General features: G+C 44.1%; 1 protein-coding gene across 1 annotated transcript; it reads left to right on the top strand.

Moving 5' to 3' along the window:
- Positions 1-2,616: 2,616 nt before the first annotated feature.
- TMEM213 (transmembrane protein 213) lies at positions 2,617-7,896 on the top strand. Its single transcript, XM_029922844.1, has 3 exons — positions 2,617-2,883; positions 6,390-6,461; positions 7,372-7,896. The coding sequence occupies exons 1-3, from the start codon at positions 2,802-2,804 to the stop codon at positions 7,539-7,541; spliced, it is 324 nt and encodes a 107-aa protein (XP_029778704.1). The 5' UTR covers positions 2,617-2,801; the 3' UTR covers positions 7,542-7,896.
- Positions 7,897-25,900: the final 18,004 nt, after the last annotated feature.

The raw sequence follows: 25,900 nt of genomic DNA, 5'->3' as shown, positions 1-25,900 counted from the left end.
TCACTCAGGGACCCATCTTATATTTCCTACCCTAACTCTCTCTTTGCCTCATTTCTTCCCACTCAATTTAAGTTCATTTTACCTAAGTTTAATTAATCCTACGTAAGCTTCCTTAAGCCCTTTTTAGACCAAGGCAGGATACAAATACATCAATACATAAATAGCATTATTTTTTCCCCTAAAACTGCCTTTGTCCCATACTTTCTCATTACAATGACCCTTCCACCAAAGGGCTGGTTAACATTTACTGAGTACTTACTACCATCGGCCAGCAGTACTGTTTGAAGCACTTCACGTGGATTACTTCATTAAGTCATCAAAGCAAGTCATGAGTTAGATTCTCTTCCTTTTCAGATCATCAACCTGAGGCTTGGATGTATAAAGTCACTTGCCAGGGCCTCTCAGCCAAGAAGAGCCAGGCTGGAATTCCACCCCAGGCTGGCCTCATGGCCACCCAGGGACCCCAGCTGGAAACTGTGCCTTCACTCAAGATACCGTTCCCTGGGTTCTCTAAATTAGCCAACTAAATGACTCTTGACTCTGTTCCCTTCTTCTCTATCCTTAATCCAACTTTTTATTTCCGGGCTCTTTTGATCACTGGCTGGATTTTTTTTTTTTTTAAGTAAGCTCTACACTCCACATGGCCAAGATCAAGAACTCCATGCTCTACCAAATGAGCCAGCCACACACCCCTTCCGGCTGGGATTTTTCCAACAGCTTCTTAGGGGATCTTCTGAATCCAGGCCTGTCCTCCATGTTTCTGAAATATAATGGTATCCACATGTACAAGTTCCTTGCAAGGCACCCCAGTTGTAAGATAGAGGCCAGTTGGCTTCGTCTGGCATTCAAGACCATCACACTGTGACCCCACCCCATGCTCCCAAGATGGTAATTACTCCCCGGACAAGGGGGATACACTCAGCGGTCCTGCACACACTGTTCCTCTCTCCTGTACCTGGTGTACTACATATATTACAAGTTTCCGGTCAAAATGCCATCTTTATTGTGAAGTGTTCACTGAATCCCTTAGTCCCCAACCCTCCTCCATGATTTTCCCATTCTTTGTAGAGACTTCCTCACCATACTTATTTCATTGTGTTGTCATCCTTTATTTGTCTGTCTCCCTCACTGGACACTGAACTCCTTGAGGACAGGGGCTGTGTTGCCTTACCCACTTCAGACCCCACTCTCCTACCAAAGGCCCAGCACACTGCAGTTACAAAGTAACTGAATGTTCAACCAAGTGGTAGGTCTAAATTAGATTCGTGTACATCACCTTCAGCTTAGCCTTCTTCAAGCACCTCTGCCTTCAGTTCTCAAGCGCAAGAACACAGGGCTACCACTAAAACTTGTACCTTAGGGCAAATTGGAAAACAATGCCTCCTCTGGGCTGATGGATTCCAATAAGACACCTTTACTCTGAGCTGACACATGGCTTAACATGTCCTTCCACATAGCTTTGAATGAGCTAGACTTTATTTCTCACTCTCTTGACCTGGCCAGTTCTTGTGCAAGAAAACAGTGCATATATTTATACACGGCAGGCCTGTATGCACACAGACAATTCTCTTGCCCTTGTGTATGCTATTCCATTTATTTGAAAGGCCATCAACTCTCATCTGTCTATGCAAACTTTAATACCCAGCCCAAATGTCACTTCCCCTGTGAATGCTTCCCTGATACCTCTCAGGCAGATTTAACCACTTTCTCTTGTATATTTCCCCAACTGCTGAGGAAACGTATATTTGAGTCTTACCATACTGCATCACAAGTCTTTACTGCTTGTTCTCACTGCTGGACCATGAGTAGGATCCAAAGTAGGATCATGTCAGGGATCATTGAATTCCAAATACCAAGATGATACCTTTCATATCAATGATGGGTATTCAATCAAGGTTATTACTTGGTTTAAAATCTTTACAAATCTTTTTTTTTTTTTTTTTTGCCTCCTGATTCAAACTCCCCAGCCTGGCACTCCAGTCTGCCTGCCTCATGGCTCTCCATTCACATCCCCACCTCACTCTCCTCTGGTCTCCTCCTCTATCTGCACTCTAGCCACAGTGGACTCCCGAGCACTCCCTATTTCTGAGCCTTTAATCCTCTGTCCCTCCTGCCTATAGTGCCCTCCTCTCCTCTTTGCCTGTCAAAATTCCATTCATCCTTTAAGGCCCAATGCCAATGCCATGTTTTTCATGAAGCACCCTATCAGCAGATGTGGCTTCTTGCTGCTAAGAAACAAAGTACTTTGTCCTTCCAGAGTCATTCCTGAAATATTACTCTGTGTTTCAAAGATGTGGGTTTGTAATTAAAGCACTTTGAGGGCAAGTGTTCCCAGACTTTAGCATAGTGTGGTGCACATAGTAGGTTTCAGTAAAAACTGAACTAAATAGAAGAAGGAATCCAGGGCTCTACCTCAAATGGAAGGGGCAGCCAGCTCAACTTCAAGGAACCAGCAGAACACAAAACTTCTCTCCTGCTCCCCCCTTTTTTTTTTATCAGTAGCGATAAAATGTGAGCTCAAGGAAGAATTGCATAAATTGCCCCTCCCTTCCTCCCCCACCCCATTCCCACCCCTCCCCAGCCAACAAAGTTCAGCTTCCCTTCTAGAGAGGTAAGAGCAAGGAGTGACAGCTGGTTTCTTTTGCTCCACCCCCTCTCTTTTCCCCCAAACACAGAGCAGAAATTCACCTCCGACAACACTGCTTTCAAGCTCCTGTGGACACGGTGCATCCAGGACCCATGGCACGCAGCACTCGGTACTCTTCTGCGGGGACAGTGCAGACAGCCGCCTTCCTCTCAGCATGAAGCACCTCACCCCAGCACCCCGGGCCACCCTGGCCCTCAGCCTGTTCTTTGCCTCCTTCCACTTGGCTTGCTTGGCAGGTAGAACTGTGAACTTTTTTCTTGGCCACGCTGGGAAGGGGGAGGGAGAGGAGGGAAGGAGGGAGGGAAGGAGGGAGGAGGATTCTCTGGCTAGGGTTGGTCCTGTACAAAGGAAAGAGCAAACCGTTTTCTCCTCTGAAGGATCAGGCAGGAGGTAGCGGTTTGTGGTGGGGGTGTCTTACGTTTACTAAGACCAACGTCAAATACTCAACTCCTTAGCCAGGACAGGAGCAGCCACCTCAAATGGCCTTCACCTCAAAAAGGAAAAAGCAATGTAATGACAGTCTCTCCCATCAAGGGACCAAACTGGACTAAAATGACATTTTTGTGGTTGCTCTTTCTGGAGGGCTCCTTCTCAGAGCCCTTGGCCATTGTGGTTCGCAATCCCCTCTTTGTACTCCTGATCCTGCCTAAGACCTCCCTCCCTCCCTTGGTCCTGCACTTCCTCTGCAACTTTCACAAAACCTTAATGCATGAAAGCTACCAAAGGCTGCCTACCATTCTCCTACCTTCTCTGGCATGGGAGATGTTGACTAGGGCCCTGTCTTCTCACAGAAGTTGGAGGGGTTGAGTGGCAGCCCCTGTCTTGCTTCCTCAGGCTGGACTCTGCAACCCATGCAGAGAGACCTCCCTCAGAGTCTCAAGCTCCTGGCTTTGCCCTCCAGCTTTGATCTTGGTCCACAGCTTCTGCCCTGTCCTTGCAGATTCCCTTCTATCAAAGCCAACTCCTCCATGTGCCCTCAGGGTGGCATCTGTCTCTCTCAGCCTCACCACCTCTTCTTCGGAGGTTTAGAGTGAGCTCTAGCCGCTCAACCTCAACTCAACTCTGGTTTCCACAACTTAAGCAGCTGTGTGAACTTAAACAAATTACATAACCTCTCTGTGCCCCAATTTTCTCATTTATACCGTGGGGATAATTATAGCGTTTGTATATAGGGTTGTCATAAAGATGAAATGAGACTACTGCATGTAAAGAACTTTTAATAAATTAGCACATGGTAAACATTAAATGATTGTTAGCCTATTTGTTTTATTTTCCAATACCCCTCCCCAATTAAGACTATTTTTATTTCTTGTATTTGTTTACCCTCACAGAGACTTGCTTATGATTGGCTCTCAAAAAACTTGATAAATTTAACTGCACTGAATTGTTGGGTCCTTCCAGCACCCTGTACTTTGGAAATGACCCCAACTGGGACCAGTGCCTGACTGCTGTGCTTATGAGGGAGGAGAATGAGGCTTAAATTCTTAGAAATTAATAACTAAGCTATTCAGTCTGAACCATATAAAATTACTGACATTGAACAATTTCCTGACTTATCGAAATGGCAATTTCAAATGGTTTAACCTAATACCAGCATCTGATTAACTAGGTTTTTTCCACTCACTTGCTCTAGATGTGAACCACTTCCATTTTAGGGCAGAGGGGAGATGAAAGTCAAGGCCAAGGAAGTCATTTGGGTTAAAAGGGAAATTAAATGTTGAGGAATCAATTTCTCCAAAACAAATAAAGGCTGAGTTCGAAGTCATTGAGTGGTAAATAATTTACAGTAACAATCAGATTGCATCAAGGTAGTTACTATACTTGAGGCAGGACATTGGAGTGGCCTGGGTGGATGGGTGGGTGGCATAGAATTAGTCGGAGCAGCAATTTCATGGCTTTGGCTAAACAAGAAGTTTCCTCCTGACTTGTCCTGCTACGTGACAACAAGCTCCTTTGAAGGACATGCTGACCTGGAGTCAGTGGGGCCTTGGAAGTTTCCAGGCCACAGTTTTTGTTTCTGGTTTGGCATCCTCAAGAACACAGAACAGCAATATAATTTCCAGAAAAAATTCCTTAAAACTGATCTCTTGTTTTTCATCTACCTAGATTAACACTAATAAAAATTCTTTTGGATGAGGAAAGTTGCAGGGGGAATCCCAACAGGGAGGGGGCCGGCAGCACAACCAGTGAAAGAATTCACCCACGGCCGAACAAAGGAGACAGAAGTTTTACAAGGGAGCAGGCGGTAGGACAGCAAAGGAGAGTCTCTCTGCCAGTCAGTGAGAGGGCAGAACAAGGGAGCGTGGGAATGTATGGAATTTTTCCTCTGTTTTGGTAATCTTAGGAACTGCACCTGGTTGTAACTGGTCAGTTAGGCCCTATGGCTATTTCAAGGTGGGTCACTTGAGGAGCCTGTTCGCATTTAGCTCCGTAGTTCACAGAGGGCCCTTCTGTCTTCCTCAAGTTTCCAGTGCTCAAGCCAATTGTCTAAAAGTGGCCTCTACAGAAAGTTTCCAAATCCATGCTGTGCTTCCAATATGGTGGCATGTTGGAAATGTGGTGATCCATTGCGTTGAGCACTTAAAATGTGGCTAATATGACCAGGAGGTTAAATTTCCTGTAGCCACAAACAGCTGCCATATTGGACAAAGTGGACTTAGATCTTCCATCTGCTCATTTTCAATATGAGAGGGAACGTGGATGATGGCTTTTCTTGAGATCTTTATGTTCATCTCCATAGCCCCACCTTACCCCCAAACTGATAGAACTGGAGAATTCCTGCTAGAGTTCTTTTTATCATTGTGCTCCTTACTTACTGAACAAGAGCCAATTCTAATGGCTGCATGTTTTAGCAACCTCTGGATTTGTTTGTACAGGGTTTCATTTAATTCATAACCATCTACCTGAGTAATACCAACATAATCATCAGAAGTACAGAATCGAAGTCAGATTTCAACATCTATTTGTTAAAGTTTTTAAAGGGAATTGAAGAATGATAGAAAGACATTCTAGATTTTTAAGTGATTGTTTTAAGTGATATACTAGAAAACCATTTATGGATGTAGCTATTTGCATAGAAAACAGCTAAAATAGAGTGCTTGGAATGCTGTATACAACAGGCCCTTGGCCACTGAAGAGATGGGATAAGAAGGAAATGAGGTATGAAGAAATGCATCAATGAGATATGCAGATAAAGCATCTCTGAATGACAGCAGTGAAAGGAAAGGGGGAATATATTTGTTTACTGTCATAACAACATACCACAGACTGGGTGGCTTCCACAACAAATGTATTCTTCGACAGTTCTGAAGACTGGGGTGTCACCAGGTTGTCTTCTCCTGAGTCCCCTCTTCTTGGTCTGCAGATGCCCATCTTCTGTGACCTCACCCAGTCTTTTCTCTGTGCAGATGCCTCCCTGGTGTGTCTTCCTCTTCCCACAAGGACACCAGCCATATTGGATGAGGACCCACCCATATGACTTCATTTAACCTTGACTGCCTCTTTCAAGGCCCTTTCTCCAAATAACATTCTGTGGGTTAGGACTTCAATGAACCTCGTCGGGAAGGATTGTTCAGTCCATAACAAAAAGTTAGCTTTGTTGCATGAAGTCTTAATGTACCTAGACTAGAACATCTATAATAACCTCATAGTATCACTACTGATTCACAAAACAGATTTCAAACTCTATACCTTGGTATGGCTTTTCCTACTGCCTGAGACCATCTTCTCTCTTTTCTTCCAGAAGCAAGGAACAGCATCAACTCAACCTTGACCACCCACCACCCAGACCCCGGAACCCTGGAGCAGTGTCCCAGTAAGCTTCTCCTGGCAACTGCCCTAACCCCAGAGCTGGCCCTGGATATGAGGGGGAACCTTAAGCCTCCTTGCTTTCTGTTTATTGGTGTCCACGGGCTGAGTGCTGCCTGACCTTCCTGTGCACTGGTGTGGTTTGTCCATGACCTCCAGAACTGCTTGCATAGTGCGTCTAAAAAGTTATCTCAGCCTTGGCCCGGATCTATGCTCGTGATATTTGGTATAGGTGGCTTTAATGACCCATCCACAGGACAGCAACCACAGAGGACTTAGAAACTTAGAAGAGGAAAAAACCATAAAAATCCACCAGTCCAACCTCTGTCCTATGCAGGAGCTCTGTTTCGTACCTTTGTTACTTTGCATATTTCTGTCCATCCTCTCCTTGGATATTCCCAATGGCGAGGAGGCCAGTAAGTACTTCATAAAGCAGCAACCGCTGTTACACTTGATCTTAGCCAAAAGGCCGAGAAGCGATTAGCAACCGCTGTTATACATGTCCAGTTACTAGAAAGTTTTCCTCTACTCTATGTCTGATCACTGAATGATCAGACGTGTTTACTTACGGGCACTTATGAAGGAAGGTACTAGGCAATAATACATAGAGGTTAAGCACATGGCTTTGGACTCCTACGGACCTGAGTTGGAGCTCTTGCTCTGCCATCTGGTGACCTTGGGTGAGTTACAGCCTCAGCTTGTTCATGTAGATTGGGAAGAGTCACTGGACCTCTCACCCAGTCAGGAATAAATAAGGGAACGTGCGTGAAGCACATAGCATTAGCGCATGCACACGCACATGCTTTGGAAATGTTAGCCACTCTAGTCGTCTTTGCTTGCTCTGCCGAATGTTGGGGAAGGAGCTGGGTGGGCTGGTGTGATGCACCCTGTTGCTCTTGCTCTCCCTTCCCCACCAGACGTGGACTTCTGCCCACAGGCAGCCCGGTGCTGCCACGCTGGAGTGGATGAGTATGGCTGGATTGCGGCCGCGGTTGGCTGGAGTCTGTGGTTCCTCACCCTCATCCTCCTCTGTGTGGATAAACTGATGAAGCTCACACCAGAAGAGCCCAAGGATTTGCAAGCATGAGGCTTAGAGCTGTAGCCCCAAGAATGTCTGTCACCACCGAACTGTGGGTAACGGCAGGAGGGGAGTGTTGCTGATGTGATTTCTGCCATGTTACAGTCACTTGTCACCTCTGTGCGTCAGTTGCTTTTAAAAGGGAAGGCAGACAGACAGGGGGATCCAAGTAAGGAAGGCCAGTGCCACTTCACACCTAGATTCACAAGGCAGTCATGCCTTCTAAGTGCTGACAACTTCTTTTCTCAGTCTATGGGGACTGCTTCTCTTTTCACCATTGTTTCCTTCTGGAAGTACAAGAAACATGCGACCTGGCCTCTTGTCCACACATTCGGAATTAAAGTCAGAGCCTTCTCGCCAAAAAGGTCATTGTCTTCCATCCCTCACTTCAGTCAAGGGCATCACCGTCGCAGTTCAAAATGGAAGAACAGCCACTGACCCACCTCTGTTCTCACCCCCATGTGCATTGCTTCTCCAGCTCTTGTTCTTGTTCTTTCTTCACTGTATCAGCCGGGGCCATCCTACCCCACTCTCCCCGCCGGCACCCTGGTTCTGGCCTTCCTCCATCACCCCTACACTGTTGCAGGCACATTCTGTTCAGTTCTCACTGCCGGCAGGAACTTCCTCCCCACCGGCCACTCCCCAGGGCAGCTGCGAGCATGACCTTCAGTCAAGCCCAGCACAGAACCTCAGGCTGGCCCTCAGCTCTTCGTGGGAGTCCGACCACCTTCCCAGGTCTGTCTCCCTGCACATCCAGGACCAGGGCTCCAATGGCCCAGTCCTCGTCCCCACATCTTCCACTTCTCTGCTCCCAGGCCCTCTCCTCCAGGGCTGCCTTCCAACTCCACCTCCGGACTGGAGGCCATCTCTCCAAGTCCAACCAGATGTCTGCTCTCGCTGCAGCCTTCCCTGACAGCCGTGGGGGACCTGGAGCTGGCGTTCTTTGGAGCACATCTGCTCCGCCCTGAAGTGCAGTCCCCATGAATATACATTCCGTGTCCACTTCCTCTTGCTCCTGGGGATAGAAACCTTTTCCTAACATTTGTCTGATGAATGAATGGATGAATGAATGAGTCTTTGCCCTAGACGAACTTACAGTTATCACTCCGCATACAGCACTTCCATTTTTCTATAAATGGTTGGAATAACCAGTCTCCAAAAAAGCCAGTAGGTCTGGTTTCGGCTCATCCTGCATGAAGAGGCTGCTGGTCATCGTGGACATTTCCAATGGGGTCAGGAGGAGGTGGGAGATGGGTTCACCAGAAGGAAGAAAGGACAAAACGGCTCTCCCTTCAGGAGACGGTTTCTGCCTTTTGTGAGGGAACATGTATTTAGATTGGACAAACCAAATAATGATAATACAGAACAGGGAGAGGCCTCTGAAGCAGGAGGAAGCATTTCCTAGAGGCAGCAGGTGATTCAAAGCTGCCCGCCTGCTCTTTTAGAAAATCCCAATACGGGCCACCTGGGTGGCTCAATGGGTTAAGTATTTGAACTCTCAGTTTCAGCTCAGGTTATGATCTCATGGTTGGTGAGTTCCAACCCTGCATCAGGCTCTCTCCTGTCAGCACAGAGCCTATTTCCCATCTCCTGTGGCCCTCTCTCTCTGCTCTGACCCCACTTGTGCTCTCTCTCAAAAATAAACATTTAAAAAAAGAAAATGTCCAAACATTTCCCTGACAATGCCTGGCTCAGGCTGCTGTTTTCTCAAGAGCAGGTACTTTCAGAATCTCAGTGGTTTAATCAATAAAATGGGTGGATTTACTGTTCCTACATGTTAAATAATCACGTGATGAGATGGTATGAACATACACGAACATGTCCCACTTTTTTAGACAGTGAAGGAAAGGGTTTTCACAATCTGTGATGGTTGAGTTCCTTAGCGATGGAAAAATTCATGAAGTCCCACACTTCGATGTACCCTCTGCAAGCACTTTTGAAATAAAACAGTATGACATCGTGGTGAGAGCAGGGACTCCATAAAGCAATAGAAAGAAGGGAAATTAAGAATCCCTTGTAGACAGTGTGAGCAGACATGAGACACTTTACCTTACAGAAGGTCAGGTTTTTTTCTATTCTTTTTAAATGTTTAGTTACTTATTTTTGAGAGAGAGACAGAGAGTGGGGGAGAGGCAGACAGAGAGGGAGAGAGAGAATCTCAAGCAGGCTCTGCGCTGTCAACACAGAGCTGGATGTGGGGCTCTAATTCACGACCCATGAGATCATGACCCAAGCGGAAACCAAGAGTTGGATGCTCAACCGAGCCACCCAAGAGCCCCCAGGGTGTCAGTTTTCTAAGTGGAAAATGTAAGAACTGGACATCAGTGGTTACAAATTCAGTGGAAAAGCCTGGAGGGCTGCATGGAAGGAGGGGGGCATTAGGTCTGTCCCTGTAACCAGAGCAGGTGGCTCTTACCCCGTCTATACCAGACCTCCACAGTAAGATTTCATCTGCTGCTTTACAAGGCAGAAAGCCCGTTCAGTCCGGACAGCACGTGAGTTCTTAGACTACAGTCAGCGAATCCAAGTGAACGTGGCTGCTGCTGCCACACTCAGAATTAGGCGTGTGGTCACTCAATCACCCTCCCTTCGTCTGTACAAGAGGAAAGACAGACCAAACGCAAATAATGGCTCTTGAGACTAGAAACAGTCATGTAATTTGACGGTTACACTTTCCAGATGCTTTATCTCAGATCTTCCCTCAGCATGGAATCTCTTTATTCTATCAAAGCAAAGATTTGTCAATAAATTAAAAAGGAAAACCTGGAGGGGGCCGTGGAGTATCCCCTTCCAGGGATCTCAGAACTCCCTGCTATAAAGCAGCAGGACCTGCCTAGCAGCCCCTAAGTGCTGTTCGTGTAAGATTTTTGCTTTTAGTAAATGATGTCGCCCTCAGCACCTTCACAGGCTGTGTGATACAGAGCCCACAGTGCTTGGGGCATTTTCTGGATCAAACAGTAAGGCTTAGAAATAGAATGTTAATCATTAAGGTGTGGCGTGGCACAATGATCTGACTTAAAAAAAAATCATCATTTAAAAATCAATTCCTTTTTATATGTATGATATACACGAACAAATAAATCATATAGATAACTTTTTATTAAAAATAAAATGTGATATCATGCATGCAAGATTCATCAACAAGCCTTAGGCTAGCTTGGGCCTCTTTTCCATAAAAATATATGTAAATTTACTTTTAGACTTAGAGAAATAATAATCTAGAAATGTTTTTCAATTTTAAGTTTATTTTTTTAAGTTTATTTATTTATGAGAGAGATAGTGTGAGCAGGGTAGGGGCAGAGAGAGAGGGAGACACACAATCTGAAACAGGCTCCAGGCTCCGAGCTGTCAGCACAGAGCCTGATACAGGGCTCGAACTCACGAACCATGAGATCATGACCTGAGCCGAAGCTGGATGCTTAACCAACTGAGCCACCCAGGCGCCCCTAAGTTTATTTATTTTGAGAGAGATTGAGCGGGAGCAGGGTAGGGGCAGAGAGACAGGGGAGAGAGGGAATCCCAAGCAGCCTCTGCACTGTCAGCACAGAGCCCGATGCAAGGCTCAAACTCACAAACTTCAAGATCATGACCTAAGCTGAAATCAAGAGTTGGACATTTAACCAACTGAGCCACCCAGGCGCCCCTAGAAATGTTTCTGATGAAAAGCAGCTTTCTCTGTCTGCACCTGGCATCTTTTCTGAGGTGATGTACACATAATATGCTGTGACTACACAGGTCTTCCTTGGCCTGTGGGAGGAGTGCCTTGGAGACAACCGCTACCTGGCATCTCCTTCCAGCCTTACCTGGTCCAGCACATCGTCCATACTTCCTTCCAGAGTCCTCATTCTTTCTAATACATGAATAACTGATCAAGGTATTCCTTCCTCTGCCTGAAGTCCTCCTGTGACGTAGAAAAATCCATACTTTGAGGATGACCCCTGAGGCCTTCTGTAATTGGATCCCCAGGTGTTTCTCTAGCTTCATGTCTTACACATCCTTCATGCAAACCCAGTTCTGAATGATTTCAGTGCCTAGCCATGCCAGGCCCTTCCTATCCTCACCATCTTTGTTCTTGCCATTCACAGGGCCTGGAACGCACCCCTTCCCAAGAGGTAGACTTCTCATGAACTAAGAGACGCTTACACTTCAGGTCACCTTACCTGCCTGCTCCCCCAGTCCAGCCCACTACCTAATTTTATATTCCTAATTCTGTATTTTTTTAAGAGGGTCTTTTCATCGTATCTGTGTTAGGCCCCATAAACCTGAACCTTGCTCTTCCCCTCCTCGTTCCCTCTTCTGATAGGATTCATCTTCTTGGCCAGTCCAGCTGGCCCTTCACCGCTGGATGGACGTACACACACGTACACAGGCCTCCACCCCAAGGGCCTGTGCTCGCCTTCAGGGCAGCACTGTGACGAGGACTTCCCTTGGCCAAACTCCAGCCAGGCCCCCCTCGTCTCAGATAGGCCTCAACCCTGGCCGATAAAAACTACAGACTCTCAACGCAAATCATGCTGTCCATCGTCTGCCTACATATGCAGAGACTTAAACACGAACAGATTCTAACAGCTCAAGGCCATGTCCCAGGACGACCCAACTCCTCCCCCTCAAACGCTTGCCTGAGAAAGCTCAAGACTGACAAAAGAATGAACTATTTGTTCTAACCAAAGTCTGACAATAGGCACGTGACCACCCTTTCTTAGAGCATTTACTAAAAGGGGCTCAACAACTGTGAATTCTTCCTCTGTCCCTTTGAGATGTATGTATCTATTTCTACATCTACACATCTGTCTATCTATCCATCTCTCTGTCTGCAATAACCAGGACCTGAAAGCTATCCTTTACAACGTAATCATCGGGAAGAACAGGGCCTCTGTCTCCCATTCTCTGAGAGGACAGAATCCTAACTTTGACGATCGACAGTAGGCAGACACAGCGGGCCTAATCAGCATTTTCACTGACCAACTCTTTGTGATTTCTCACTTCGTCAACTCTATTGAGGCCTGCTTCACCTCGCCCCCTACCCCCCTCATTTCCTGTAACACACCCAGTCACCTCTGTATAATTGTGGTTGAGTTCACCCTAGACTCACTTCCCTACTGTAATAGCATGTTACAATTAAAATCTGTCCTTCACCACCTCAGTGTCTGGCTTTTTTTTATCTGTGACTACTGAGCAGGTTGGACTATACTCTCTACCTGCTCATCTTTCTCATTGGTCCCTCTGAAGGCAGGGACTGTCTGTAACCTCTGATTCCTTCCATCTACCCAAGCCCTGCATGTGCAGCACACACTTAGTAAACATTTGATGACTTAGTGAACCAGAGGAGACCCAAGAACGTGGCCTGTGCGAGTAGCCACAGTGAAGCCGTACAACTTTAAAAACAGAGGAGGAGGCTCTTGGGAAAACTTGGGGTCTCAAGATTGGAAAACCTTTACATTAATGTTTCCCTAAGTTTATAATAATACATACTTAAGTCATTTGTGGAAATAAGTAACTGGCAGGTCTACCTAACAAGTGAATTCAGTGATGAGAGACAAATGGACAAGGAGCCAGATCACATATAAAAATAGAACTTTGACTCACAATCTGCAGCAACCAGTCCAGGAAGCCAGCCCACAACCTGTCTAGGAAGTCAAGTAGGCTAGGAAGTCAAACTACTATCTGCAGCACCCAAGTCAGGAAGTCAAACTCCATAGCAACTGGCCCAAACATCCAGCATTTGGTTAGTAAGAGACAGCTTCCATGATTTAATTTTCGCCCCCACTTCCAACTTAGGACCATTGGGGGAAAGCCAAATATGCACCTTTAGCCAAGCACATGGGATACCCCACTCCTTGTCGGCCCACCTACGGCTGACCCATGCCAACAGCCTATAATCAGGGCACATAGAAGATCCAGAGCCTCCCCCCTTGTCGCAATAAAGCTCTCCCCCTCCACTGTCTCCTGTGACTGTCTGCCAAATCTAGGTGGTGGTGGCTCACCTCCTTACTGAGCAAGCTCCGAATGAGTAGCTTTGGCTTCTCATGTGAGTGGTCCTCGTTTATTTCCGTAGTGACTCTCTGTTGAACTCTTTGTTGAAAAATGTCTCCTATTCTTTGTACCTCCAAGGAGATGTTTTAACCTGAGAGATTCCTATTATTGGGTCAAATGAAAGAAACTACTGGGAGGGAGAGGGGGAGGGTTAAGGGCAGAATCCTTATGTTGAAGCCCCAGTACCTCAGAACGTGATCTTACTCAGAAGGGTCGTGGCTAGTTTAATTACTTAGGATTAGGTCACATTAGAATAGGGCGGGCATCTAATCCAGTGTGTTTTTACATAAAAGGGAGATCAGGACACAGGCCTGCTCACAGGAAGACCACGCGCCAAAGGCAAAGAACAGGGTGATGTGTCCACAAGCCAAAGAATCCGAAGATCACCAGCAAACCACCAGACACTAGGGAGAGGCCTGGAACACATTCTCCCCCTTGGCCTTCAGAAAGAGCCAGCCCTGCTGACACGCTGATTTCCAACTTCCAGCCTCTGCGCAGCTGGACAACACTGTAGGTCTTAGCCACTCCATTTGTGGTCTTTTGTTACAGCAGCCGAAGCAAACTAATGCAGAGCATGAGTTTTTGAAAACAGTAGTTTCAACTTGAAACCAAGTGCAGCCTTGTGCTCAAAGGCTTGCAAAGTAGAGAGCACAGAAATGTAAGCACGTAGATAAATAGGCAAGATGCAGTACCCAGGGGGCTTCAAGCCCTCGGAGTGCACAGTGATTCACCTCTGCCACAGGACGTCCAGACAGCCTTCCTGCCCCTCCCTGTGCCCCACCATGGCTCTCCTCCCAGTGCCACACAAGAACAGCGCAAGAGGGTGGAGACTCTCCTTGGGAGACGCTACTGGAGTTGATGGATGCCAGCCCCAGGGTCACACACATCCTGTGCACCCCACAAAGTCACCATCCCATGCAGACTTAACTATGTGAGAGCTGGGGGCAGCAGTGGGTGCAGAATGTACCATTTCAGGCTTCTTGCAGAAGCCCTGGGGCAGCAGGAAGTCTCCTTCTGGTAAATTCCTCTAATCAGTCTTCGCTGTACACACAGCTGTGCACATACTTGCAGATTGCACGTGCACGCCCACACCTCATCCCAGCCCTGCTCTGGGGGCTCTGAGCTTGCTTTCCTCACCTACGTGCCCCTTGACACTGGTGAACCAGAGTCCCTTGCCTGACTCTGGACGGCAGCGTGGGAGGAACATAGAGTGTTTGAGAAGCCAACACAGGGCGCCCTCGGGTCCAGGGTGCACATGAGCAGAGGAACAGCTGAAGGCATGAAGGCTGCTGCCACTGGCATTTGGGAAGCCCTTCTAGGGTAGCTCATGTTGTTCATATGCACTTGACAGTTTTTCCTGAAGAATAGGCACCTTTTTTAATTTGCAGAGAGGTGTCCTAGGGTCCACCAACACCTAAGAGGGTGGAAAATGATAAGATGTAACACTAGGCTTCAATTACAGACTTGTTTGGTATAAATTCCCCAAATTTTATATTGTTTTAAGCAATTTGTTAAGTACAGAAAATAGTTAATTATACTTTGAAGATACTCAGATCAAATATTCTTTTGAAAACCGATTTATAGGGGTGCCTGGGTGGCTTCGTCGGTTAAGCAGCCGACTTCAGCTCAGGTCATGATGTCACGGTTCATGGGTTCACACACAGGATTCTACTGGGCTCAAGCCCCACTTGCCATGCACCACCATGAAAATCCCCACGTCCTCCCTTTACGGGCCTGTGAATGCATTTCCTTGAGAAATATTTCCAGATGCAGTTATGCTGGGTCACAGTCCTAATTTCAGTAGTGTGGGGTAACATGCTTTTTACGTCCACACACAGATATTTCATTCAATTGCCTCAGAAATTGAAATCGACTTTTTACTATTTCTATCTGCCTGTTCAGAATAGACATCAGTCATGTCCATGCCTTCCCCCAAAACAACATGCACAGCATTCCCATGACTAGATATTGAATTCGATTTATTGAATTCAATTTTGTTTTGAATCTGAAGACAGAATCGCTATTGATTTGTACCTGACTTAGCATTTTTCTTTTATGTGAGATTTTTTAAAAGTTGGCTGTAAAAAAATTCTAGGCAAGTATGCATTTTGGCTGATTAAAAATAAAATTTATGGCCCTGTTATCAGACTCCGGGCCCCAGCACGGCCTTCTTGCCCTGAGATCTGCCGGGGTCACGCCAGGTTTTGGAGAATATGAAGACACTGTTTCGTTCAGGAGAGCAATTTGGCATGTGGCGTTTTTGGAACGGTGAGTGAGACCACAGTGTATTTTAATCAGAAATGAATGAACATGTACACAAGGCTGGTCAGTTCTACAAGTCTGCAGAACCATAGAGCAGATTATGAGGCTAAATAACACCTCGGTTTTGGTGTTTAGATGCTGAGAGAATTGTAGGCACCATGACCTCTGAGGCTTATATGGACGATACTTCGGTCCATTGTTTTGTTTTAAAGATTTAATTTTATTATTTTTCTAATGTTTGTTTTTGAGAGAGAGCAGAACCAGGGGAGGGCCAGAGAGAGGGACATAGGATCCAAAGGAGGAGAGAGCCTGATGTAGGACACAAACCTACGAACTGTGAGATCATGACCTGAGCTGAAGTCAGACACTTACCTACCTGAGCCACCCAGGCACTTCGAAAGATTTTATTTTTAAGTAATCTCTACACCCAACACGGGGCTTGAATGAACTCAACCCCAAGATCAAGCGTCTCACGTTTTACTGACTGAGCCAGCCAGGCACCCCAAGGTGCAGTGTTATTCTTTAAAGCACTACAGTGTAATTTTTAAAAATTATTTTTAGTATTTTAAGCTAGTTTTCACAGACATGACATTCTGCTGCAAGAGTTAAACTCTCCAGGATAGAGTGAACCTCTCATTGTCTCCCATCAACTCCAATTTGCATTTGGAGATGGCAGCTTTCCAAGCCCCTGGCTAAAGCCATGTGGAAGGCAGCCAGCTCAACAGGAGAGAGCAAACCGCTCACCTCCAGCTTCCCAAGGGTAATTTCCTCTGAAGAACACCAAGGTGTGGGGGGGGGGGCAGAGATATTTAACTTAGCACTTAATGTGAGTTACATAAATTATCTTAATGTGCATCTATGGGTTTCAATGAAGCCCAAGGAGATAATGTGAGTTGGCCAAAGTCACATTGGAGTTCTTTAAACCCTCATCAGCAAGACTGTCTTGGATACTGAGACTACAGAGTAAGTGGCAAAATCAGAGTTAGATGGGACCTTAGAGGCCGAGGGGTTCCACCTCGCATCTCTCTCCTCCTCCCTTCCACTCCCCACCCTCTTTCTTCTCCCTCTTCTTCCCCTGTCTTTCCCTTCTGTCCCCTCCCTCATTCTCCCCCCTTCCCTCTCCTCTCTCTCTCACACATACACACTTTACCACACTTCAAGAAGGATGTGCCCTTGTCAGTGACCTCCAGTAAATGATGTTCATCACACCGTGAGAGAGCCCCTTAAAACCCACATATATGGGGGTGCCTAAGTGGCTCAGTCGGTTGAGTGTCCAACTTTGGCTCAGGTCATGATGTCACGGTTCATGGGTTCAAGACCCATGTTGGGCTCTATGCGGACAACTAGCTCAAAGCCTTGAGCCTGTCTCTGGATTCTATATCTCCTTCTCTCTCTCATTCTGACCCTCCCCTGCTCGTGCTCTCTCTCTCTGTCTCTCAAAACTAAATATAAAACATTAAAAAAAAATTTTAATCCACATATAATGAAAATGTCCTGGGGTGCTTGGGTGGCTCAGTCGGTTAAGCATCCAGCTTCGGCTCAGGTCATGATCTCACGGTTCATGGGTTCAAGTCCTGCATTGGGCTCTGTGCTAACAGCTAGCTCAGAGCCTGGAGCCTGCTTCAAATTCTGTGTCTCCCTCTCTCTCTGACCCTTCCCTGCTCATGCTGTCTCTATCTGTCTCTCAAAAATAAATAAAAAGAATTTAAAAATTAAAAAAAGAAAAAGAAAGAAAATGTCCAGAACTTATGACCTATTGCTGATAATTTGCCTGATAGAAAATAATTCAAAGGAAAACAAGGCTAGAAAATAGTCTGGAAAATAGTTGTTTCTAATAATTTGCTATGCTAGATAATGTGACATATTGGAAAAAGACTGTTAACAAAGAACAGGGTACAGGTAAGATAATACTATGGGATATTAGACAGATGTAAAATGATAACCATGAGAACTATGTGAAACTCTTGGTGGTCAAATTATAAATTATTAAAAATACAAATAAAGGGGTGCCTGGGTGACTCAGTGAGGTAAGCAGGACAAGGACATGTATTCTCAAAGTGGATGCTGGGGATCGAAATTGGCCCAGGAGTTCTAAAAAAATAATTGAAAATACAAAGGAGTCTTTTTAAATCTACTCAGATCATTCAAATCAGTAATTTTACTGCTAGGAATTTATCCCAAGGAAATAATCTGAAAATCAGACAACTTATACATAAGAAGTATTTAGCCCACCATTATTTATAATAGCAAAACATTAGAAACAACCAAACACCAACATTAGAGAAATGGACAAATTATGGTAGATCCATAGAAAAAAAATATTATGTAGGACAAAATGTCTAGCCCCTTCCACCATGTGAGGATTCAGTGAGGAGTCTGCAACTCGGCAGATGGCGGGCACTCACCCTACCAAGCTGACACCCTGATCTCCGGCTTCCAGCTCCAGAACGACGTACTTCATATTTAGACAAGAATGATGAGCAAATCAGCAATTCTTGTATTGAAATGTTAAACATGAAAAAAAAATTTTTTTAAAGAAAGAGAAATAGTAAAGGAACCGGGAGTGCCAACCACACAAAAATTTTCAAAGAAACAAGTGTGATCAAGTTACCAAACTAAAAAATGTTTTTAGTAAAGAAATTAACTCCGACGCATGGAAGCTATAAGATAAACAAATAATAAATTACATGAGAATTTGGTGAAAATATGTCTATACGGACAGAAAATGATGGACAAAAATGAATCTTTAATGGCACAAGATAATGTCTGTGATAATGCTAGAGAAGGAAAATGGGGGTGGGGGGTGGCACTTGGGTGACTCAGCTGGTTAAGCATCTGACTTGAGCTCATGATTCACGGTTGGTGGGTTCAAGCCCTGCATCAGGCTCTGCTGCTTCAGATTCTGTGTCTCTCTTTCTCCCTGCCCCCTCCCCTCAAAAATAAATTAACATTAAATTTTTTTTTAAAGAAGGAAAAAATAAAATAAAAATAAAGAGGGAAAACAGGATAGAACATTATATATATACTATGTCCCTGTACTAGGTAGGAGAAAAGGCACAGGAAAAAGTCTGGAAGAAATTTCATCTATATGTTGAGGGAAGTTTGAGTAAATTGCACACTAATCCTGAGAAACATAATAAGGAAATATGTGTATCTGAGTGGCAAGTATGTATATGTGTTTAATTGTGAATTAGATACACCATGTCTTCCAAGTTTCAGGCCAACATGTAAAGAACTTGGAACTCTGTTCTCAGATCCTTACATTACATGTAAAGCAATACAGTGTTATCTGCAAATGGACTTGGATTAATCATAAATGTATATTGCGAATTCTAGGGTGATCGCTTAAAACAGTAAAAATTGATATGCTAAGAGAGGAGAGAAATGGAATGATATAAAATGCTCAAAAACCCAGAGGAGACAGAAAAAGAATAGAAGAAACCAAAAACAAGGAACAAGGTCACTAAATGAAAATAGTAAAAAATAAAATAATAATCACTTTAAATGTGAATGGTCTAAATATGCCAAATAATAGAGACTATCAGAAAGGGTTAAAAAAATAAGACCCAGCTCTACGCTGTCTACAAGAAATCCACGCTAAGTATAAAGACATAGATAAAATTAAAGGGATGGACAAAAATATGCCAAGCTAACATTAATCAAAAGAAAGCTACAGTAACTACTCTAATTTTAGAAAGAGCAGATTTCAGAGCAAGAAAACTGATCAGAGATAAAAAGGAGTATTACAGAATGATAAAGGAGCAAATTTCCCAAGAAGACATAACAATCTGTAATATATAAACTCTTAAGAGAGCAACAAAATGTGAGAGGCAAATACCGATATAACCACAAGAAGAAATAGATGAATCCACGATTACAGTTGGAGTCTTCAACACCCCTTTCTCTGTAACTGACAGACCCAGCAGGCAGACAATCAGTAAGGACATAGTTGAACTGAACAGCACCATCAATCAACTGGATTTAATTGACATTTTAGACTACTCCATCCAACAACAGCAGACGATGCGTTCTTCTCAAGCCTACATGTAATATTCACGAAAATAGACTACATTCTGGACCACAAAACACATCTTCACAAATTTAAAAGAATAAATACCACTACGTCACTCAGTCATTATGTTACTCCAAATAACAGACACTAATAACCTGAAGATATCTCACTAGCCACTGAAAATGAACCAAGTTCATCTGTAAACAAGCACAAGATTAGACAATTTAATGTGAAATAAAAAAATGTTTTTGCTACCTACCAAAAAAACACCACTGAGCTTATAAATTGAAAGAAATGGTAGCATAGTCACTTGGATTTTTTTTTTTTCAGAATCAAAAATTCACTGGTCTAAATCTGTTCTGTGCTCTGTTTTCTTTCTTTTGCACAATGAATAATATCCCTGCTTTTCCGAAGGCTAATCTCCCCATTATGCTCTGAATCCCAGCATCTCTCACTTTCTTTTCTGTCTTCTGCATTATCAGTAATAACCTCCCCGACTTCTTGGATCATCCCCATCAGCACACAACACATCAGGTACCTGTCATTTTAAGGTTCCCAGTTACCAATAGAAATACACATCTAAATTTGAATGTCAGACAAGCAACACTACTTTAGTAGGTGTGTCCCATGCAAAATTTAGGACATATCTAAACAAAAAAAATTACCTGAAATTCAACTTAATTGGTTTCTCTGTATTTTATTTGGCAATTCCTATGTCATTTACCCTACATCCCTACCTTTCAGTAACCACGCCATTCCTCTGCATCCCTTCTCTGCCAAACATCTGAAAAGAATTGTCTACATTCACTGTTCTCTCCATTCCTATCTCCTAGTCTTCCTTCGTTCCCCCTCCACCCTAACTTCTTTCTCCAGGACTCCACACAGACTGCTCCCGTCAAGGTCCTGACGATGACCTCCATGTCGTGTATCGGCAGCCCACCCTCCCAGTTGAAGCAGGGGATTTATTTATTTTACTCTCCAGTGTATTATAAATTCCTGGTGCTTACAATAGTATCTAGCACATAGCTTTCATTCAATAAATATTTGTGGATGCATTCAGGTGCCAGTATTGTTTCTGTACAGCCTAGTCTAGTCAACGTATTTAGTGTTCCAAGACATTCTCAACACTGGAACTGAGACCATCCGCTCTTACACACAAGTGATACACCAAGTTCTAACTGGAGAAGAATACTTATAAACCATTAAACCTTACTCATAGTTATTTTTTCCAAGACATACTAAACAATATTCTCCCCCCAGTGGTGTGGGGGATGGGATGTTTCTCCGTTGTACTGACTCTGCGGAGAGCCTGAGCAGGTTTTGTTCAGTCCCCGCTCCATAGCACCAACTCTCCTCCAGGTGAGAGATTCACCTTCTGCCTTATCAGTTCAGAAAAGTCTTAGAAAAGGACTAGGTGAGCTAAGAGTTCTCGGGGCCCAGACATGCCACCCGTGTGCTGGAGGCCATATGATGGACAAACTCGGTGCCATGGGAGACAGGTCCTCGCCACAGGCCAATGGGAAGGACTTCTAGAGAATGGCTTTTTTGTGTTGACCTACTAATTGTTAACTCCTTTCTTTTAACTGGGCCAAAACTTACCACAAGGTATTAGTTCTATCTTCCAAAATACCGTAAAGCAAACCAATCTCCTTTCTCAAGACAATTCTTTGGATATTTGAAGATAGCTTTGCTTCCTACAAAGCCTCCCCTGCCCGTGATAAACACCTAGGTTCGTCCACTCTTCCTCAAACGACATGGATTCCGATCTTGCCATTCTGGCCCCTTTTCCCCCAGGCTCTCCATCCGATTCATAAACATCCCTTCCAAAATATGGCACCTACATTCTTCAAGTCAAGAGCTAGGGGGTGTAAATTCTTATATCCCCTCACTGGGTCGATATATTTCTATTTATAGTGTCTGAGACTGAATTGATCTTTCAAATACCCCCAGTGCTCCTACTATGCCCGTTAACATCTTCAGATCTCTTCTTATAAGGTCCTGTTAGACCATATTCCCTTTTATTTATTCCTTTTATTTGTGCTTATTAATATATAAAATTATATATGTGTATGTATATATATGTACGTATGTATGTGTGTGTACACACACACATATATATATATATATATATATATGTATGTATGTATATATAATCGATATTTTAATCCTGGAAGTAGGACTTTAAACTTAGTAGGAATAAATGAAATTTTTATTTATTTTTTGGCTTGTGTTTCTGATGGCCATCCATCACAATGTCATCCTTCTAAATTCTGAAGCATATGAAATTTAGTAAGTCACTCTGAACCCACTGATGTGAAGACCACACACACTCCACCTTATGAGGTCCAGGGGCCAGCAGCCTCAGAAGCTGAGACCTTAGTTATCTGGGACAGGGTTGAAGCCCAGAGGAGTCACGGGCCCTGCAGATAGCGCTGAGGTGCTATTCTTGCTTCGTCCTCCGTGTGGTCAGTGGGTATGTGCGTAGCGGCCGGGTAGATGAAGGGCCAACCAGTCAGGAGATCCATTGTGCAGAGTTGATGTGCACGCCTAATTCACCAGTTAAAGAGAAGCCCCACCATCAAGGAAAAGACCTCAAAGCACACACTCTTCACAAGGGGCCCCCAAAAGCCGTTTGTGGGAAGCCTCTAAATTACTAGCAATAAGGCCAAGGGCCAGAAACAGAGTATCGCTTACTGGACCAGAATAACGCTTTCTGTCCGTCCATGACGTCCTCTAGCTCAGCTACAAACACCAGGCCCGAAGCCCCTACAAAATTCCCTGTACTGTGTCAAGTGATATGTCGGGCAGGGCCCCCCCCCAGGTGTGCAGAATTAGGCCCCTCAAGTCCACAGCGCCATTTTCCTTCAGCAGTTAGAAAACTTTGTTGCTGAAGACCCCCAGGCACATCTCCCTCCATTTCTTTCCAGGTTGCCTCCAGCACCAATTCTAACCCTTGAGCCCTCCACGCTGCTCTGTCCCTGCCCTCCTGAGCTTTAGAATCCAAACCAATAGCTTATTGTAAGATCAACTAGCAAGCGAATCATTCTGATCTGCCCCAATCACCAAATGAGATTAAAGTGGCTGAGATTTTTCTTTTTAAAGACCAAAATTTACCTAAACCTTGATTGCAGTATTTCTGACGGCGGAGTTGTTTTTATTTCCTTCTTTTTTGCTAGTCTGCATTTTGACCAGGAAAGGTAGAACAAAAAAGACTAGGGTTAAAGGGCTCCATAAAGTAGTAGGATGATCTGATTTAAATTTGGTTAATTATGTCCTTTAAAAAAAAAACTTTACTCCTAATCTGTGTATAAAATTTGTCTCACGAGGGATCCAGACATAACAGTATTGGAGAAATGTAAAACAGCAATCTGAAAACGTACGGGCTCCTGGACTTCATACCCAGGCAGTGAGGACTCCCGTCTCCACAGCTTTGGGAGGATCTAAGGTGGCACAGTGACTTCTGGATTCTGCTCAAAGTAGAACATCCTTGCAGCTCTCTGAAAGCAACCACAGGGCACAACTACTGCTGGAAAAAAAGACCAACATTCATTTGTACTGAAATGCAGCATCCCCATTTCAGTTTTTAAGCCATTCGCCCTCTCTCTCTCTTTCTCTTTTAACTCTCTGTACTCTTTCCTTTAGAACAATCTCAGAATTTTGGGGTGCCGGGTGGCTTAGTTGGTTAAGCATCCAACTTCAGCTCAGGTCATGATCTCGCAATTTGTGAGTTCAAGCCCCGCATCAGGCTCTGCACTGACAGCTTAGAGCCTGGAGCCTGCTTTCGATTCTTTGTCTCCCTCTCTCCCCAGCTTGTCTGTCCGTTCGTTCGTTCGTTCATTCATGCATTCATTCATTCATTCATTCACTCATTCTCTCTCTCTAACGTAAATGTTTAAAAAAGATGTTTTTAAAAAGACAACCTCAGAATTTTCAAATGCTGAAAGAAAACCACTGATTTAAGGCAGATCATCACTTCACAGAATCAAAACCTAAGTATCTGCACTACTGTGAATTTTCAAGACACTGACATAACCTGTGCATTTTTCAGCCACTCTGTTCACAGTAACTTTTCCAGATACGTACTGTTCCACGCTTCTGTGTGGTGTCCTTTGGCAGGAGCACAACAAAAAAGTCATTGAACTACACAAATGTGGGTTACCGGGACTCGGGGCTGTAACTCTTCAAGTCCTCAACACGGGAGAAATCAAGCACACACCAGCCTCATTTTTTCCTCAGGAGGATGTAGCCAGGAATGTTCAGGAGATCTTTAGAGGAAAAAAGTTACTAAATAAATAGCGCATGGTCCAACAACAGAAAAACACTTCATTAATTTGAATATCTCATTCAGACACTGGACCAAAGGCTCACTCTTGGTATTGCTATGGTTTCTTGTTTTCTTTTCGCCTCAAGCTATGCTCAGCAGGTGCACTGTGGAAGAGGAGGAGGAGGGGAAAGAAATGCCACTTACAGTTTAAATTCATATTTATGCCAACGCAGTGTTCAGGGTCTGGGTATAGGACCAGCCTGACCTTTCTTCTAAGCCTTAGGGATTTGCAGCAACTCCTTGTTCTTCTATAGTTTTGAACCGATTTGCATGCAGAACATATAAAATGTCTTAGGGGAACGCCTTGTGCCAGTTCGTGTACCCTGTATTTTGCTGTTTTGAACCTGAAGCTGTGTTTATTACAACATAGGGATCTATTAATCAAAACTACCACAATGATTGCTTCTTCATCTATGTCAAAAACACCAGAGTATCTGGCCATGGTGTGTGCATGTGTATGTTTTAAAATTCCTTTATTTTTCCTTTGAGGATTAATATTTGGTTTTGTTAAATGTGCCTCAACTTTCATAATATCCTGTTCTGCTGCGTACCAGGTTTTTGTTTTCTCTTTAATATTAAGCCTTTTATTCATTTAAAACATGCTTTAAGATCTCTTTCATTGTGGGTTTTTTTTTTTCCTGAACTTTTTAAGTCCCAACTCTCCTTTTGGTTGTTCCTGTGACTTTTCCTTCGTGAAGGTTTGCTTTTGGCCAAGACTTGCTTGCAGCTGTTAACCGCAGTTCCAACTTCAGCCAGAGCTGGCTGCCCTGAGCAGGTGCTGGGGGGTGTGCCCACGGAAGGCTCACACGAGCCTCTGCATGGGGTCTAGGGGCTTCATTCATACCACACTTGTTTTATAATTTTTAAATGAATATAGATTTCGAGACACTAAAAATTGAGTGTTTCTGCATGCCTTTTACTGACATTAAGAGAAGTCTTAGTAATTCTAGTAAAGTTTTGCTACATTAGCAAAACCAACAAATTAACCTTTGCACAATACTGCTGACTAGCCTAGGGACTTTATTTGGATTCCACCGTTTTTTTTTTCCCCTCTAATGTCATTTGTTACTGCTCTTGTTGCTCCAGGATCCAGGTTTCCACATTTCATCTCGCTTTTATGTTCTCCGGCATTTTGTTCCCTTTGCTTTTCTCCGTTTCAAGGCGTTATTGTCCTGGGTTTCATAAACAACTCCAGGTTGACCCTATTACCTTTCAAGATTGTACAGAATTGGGTCTTCTCATTTACCTTCCCAGATTGTAGAGTCCTAATCTTTTAATTCCTAAATGAATCTGCAAGCATCAGTTTGATTGGTACAAAACACAGTGAGTAGAAGGGGGTGGCACCAGCCCAGGGGAGTGAAAACAATTCTGCGAATTCCACAGGCTTACAGGACGATTTTCCACTTAATTCCTTGGAAAATCAAAGTCGGAGGTGTTCTCACCCGGGACACAAAATTGGAGGAAAAGATCATCTCCTTCAACCATCGCATTTCACAAATGAGAAAAAGGATCACGTTACAAAGGAAATAAACAGAAAAATATCATTTGACACCAATTCATAGCATTTATTGACATTTCCATTTAAAATGCTAGGAAAGCAGTATAAATTGTAAACATGGAAACCAAACACTTGCATAAATTATTTCAAAAACTCTACAGCACATTAGAAAACAGTGCAGCTAATTGAAGGGTAGAAACATAACTGACAGAGAAGGGAAGGTTTGATTACTAAATCAT

The sequence above is a fragment of the Suricata suricatta genome, chromosome 2 (assembly GCF_006229205.1).
Source record: "Suricata suricatta isolate VVHF042 chromosome 2, meerkat_22Aug2017_6uvM2_HiC, whole genome shotgun sequence".
NCBI lineage: Eukaryota > Metazoa > Chordata > Mammalia > Carnivora > Herpestidae > Suricata > Suricata suricatta.
The sequence above is the reverse complement of the archived record's forward strand: the minus strand, read 5'-3'. Positions and strand labels throughout refer to the sequence as shown.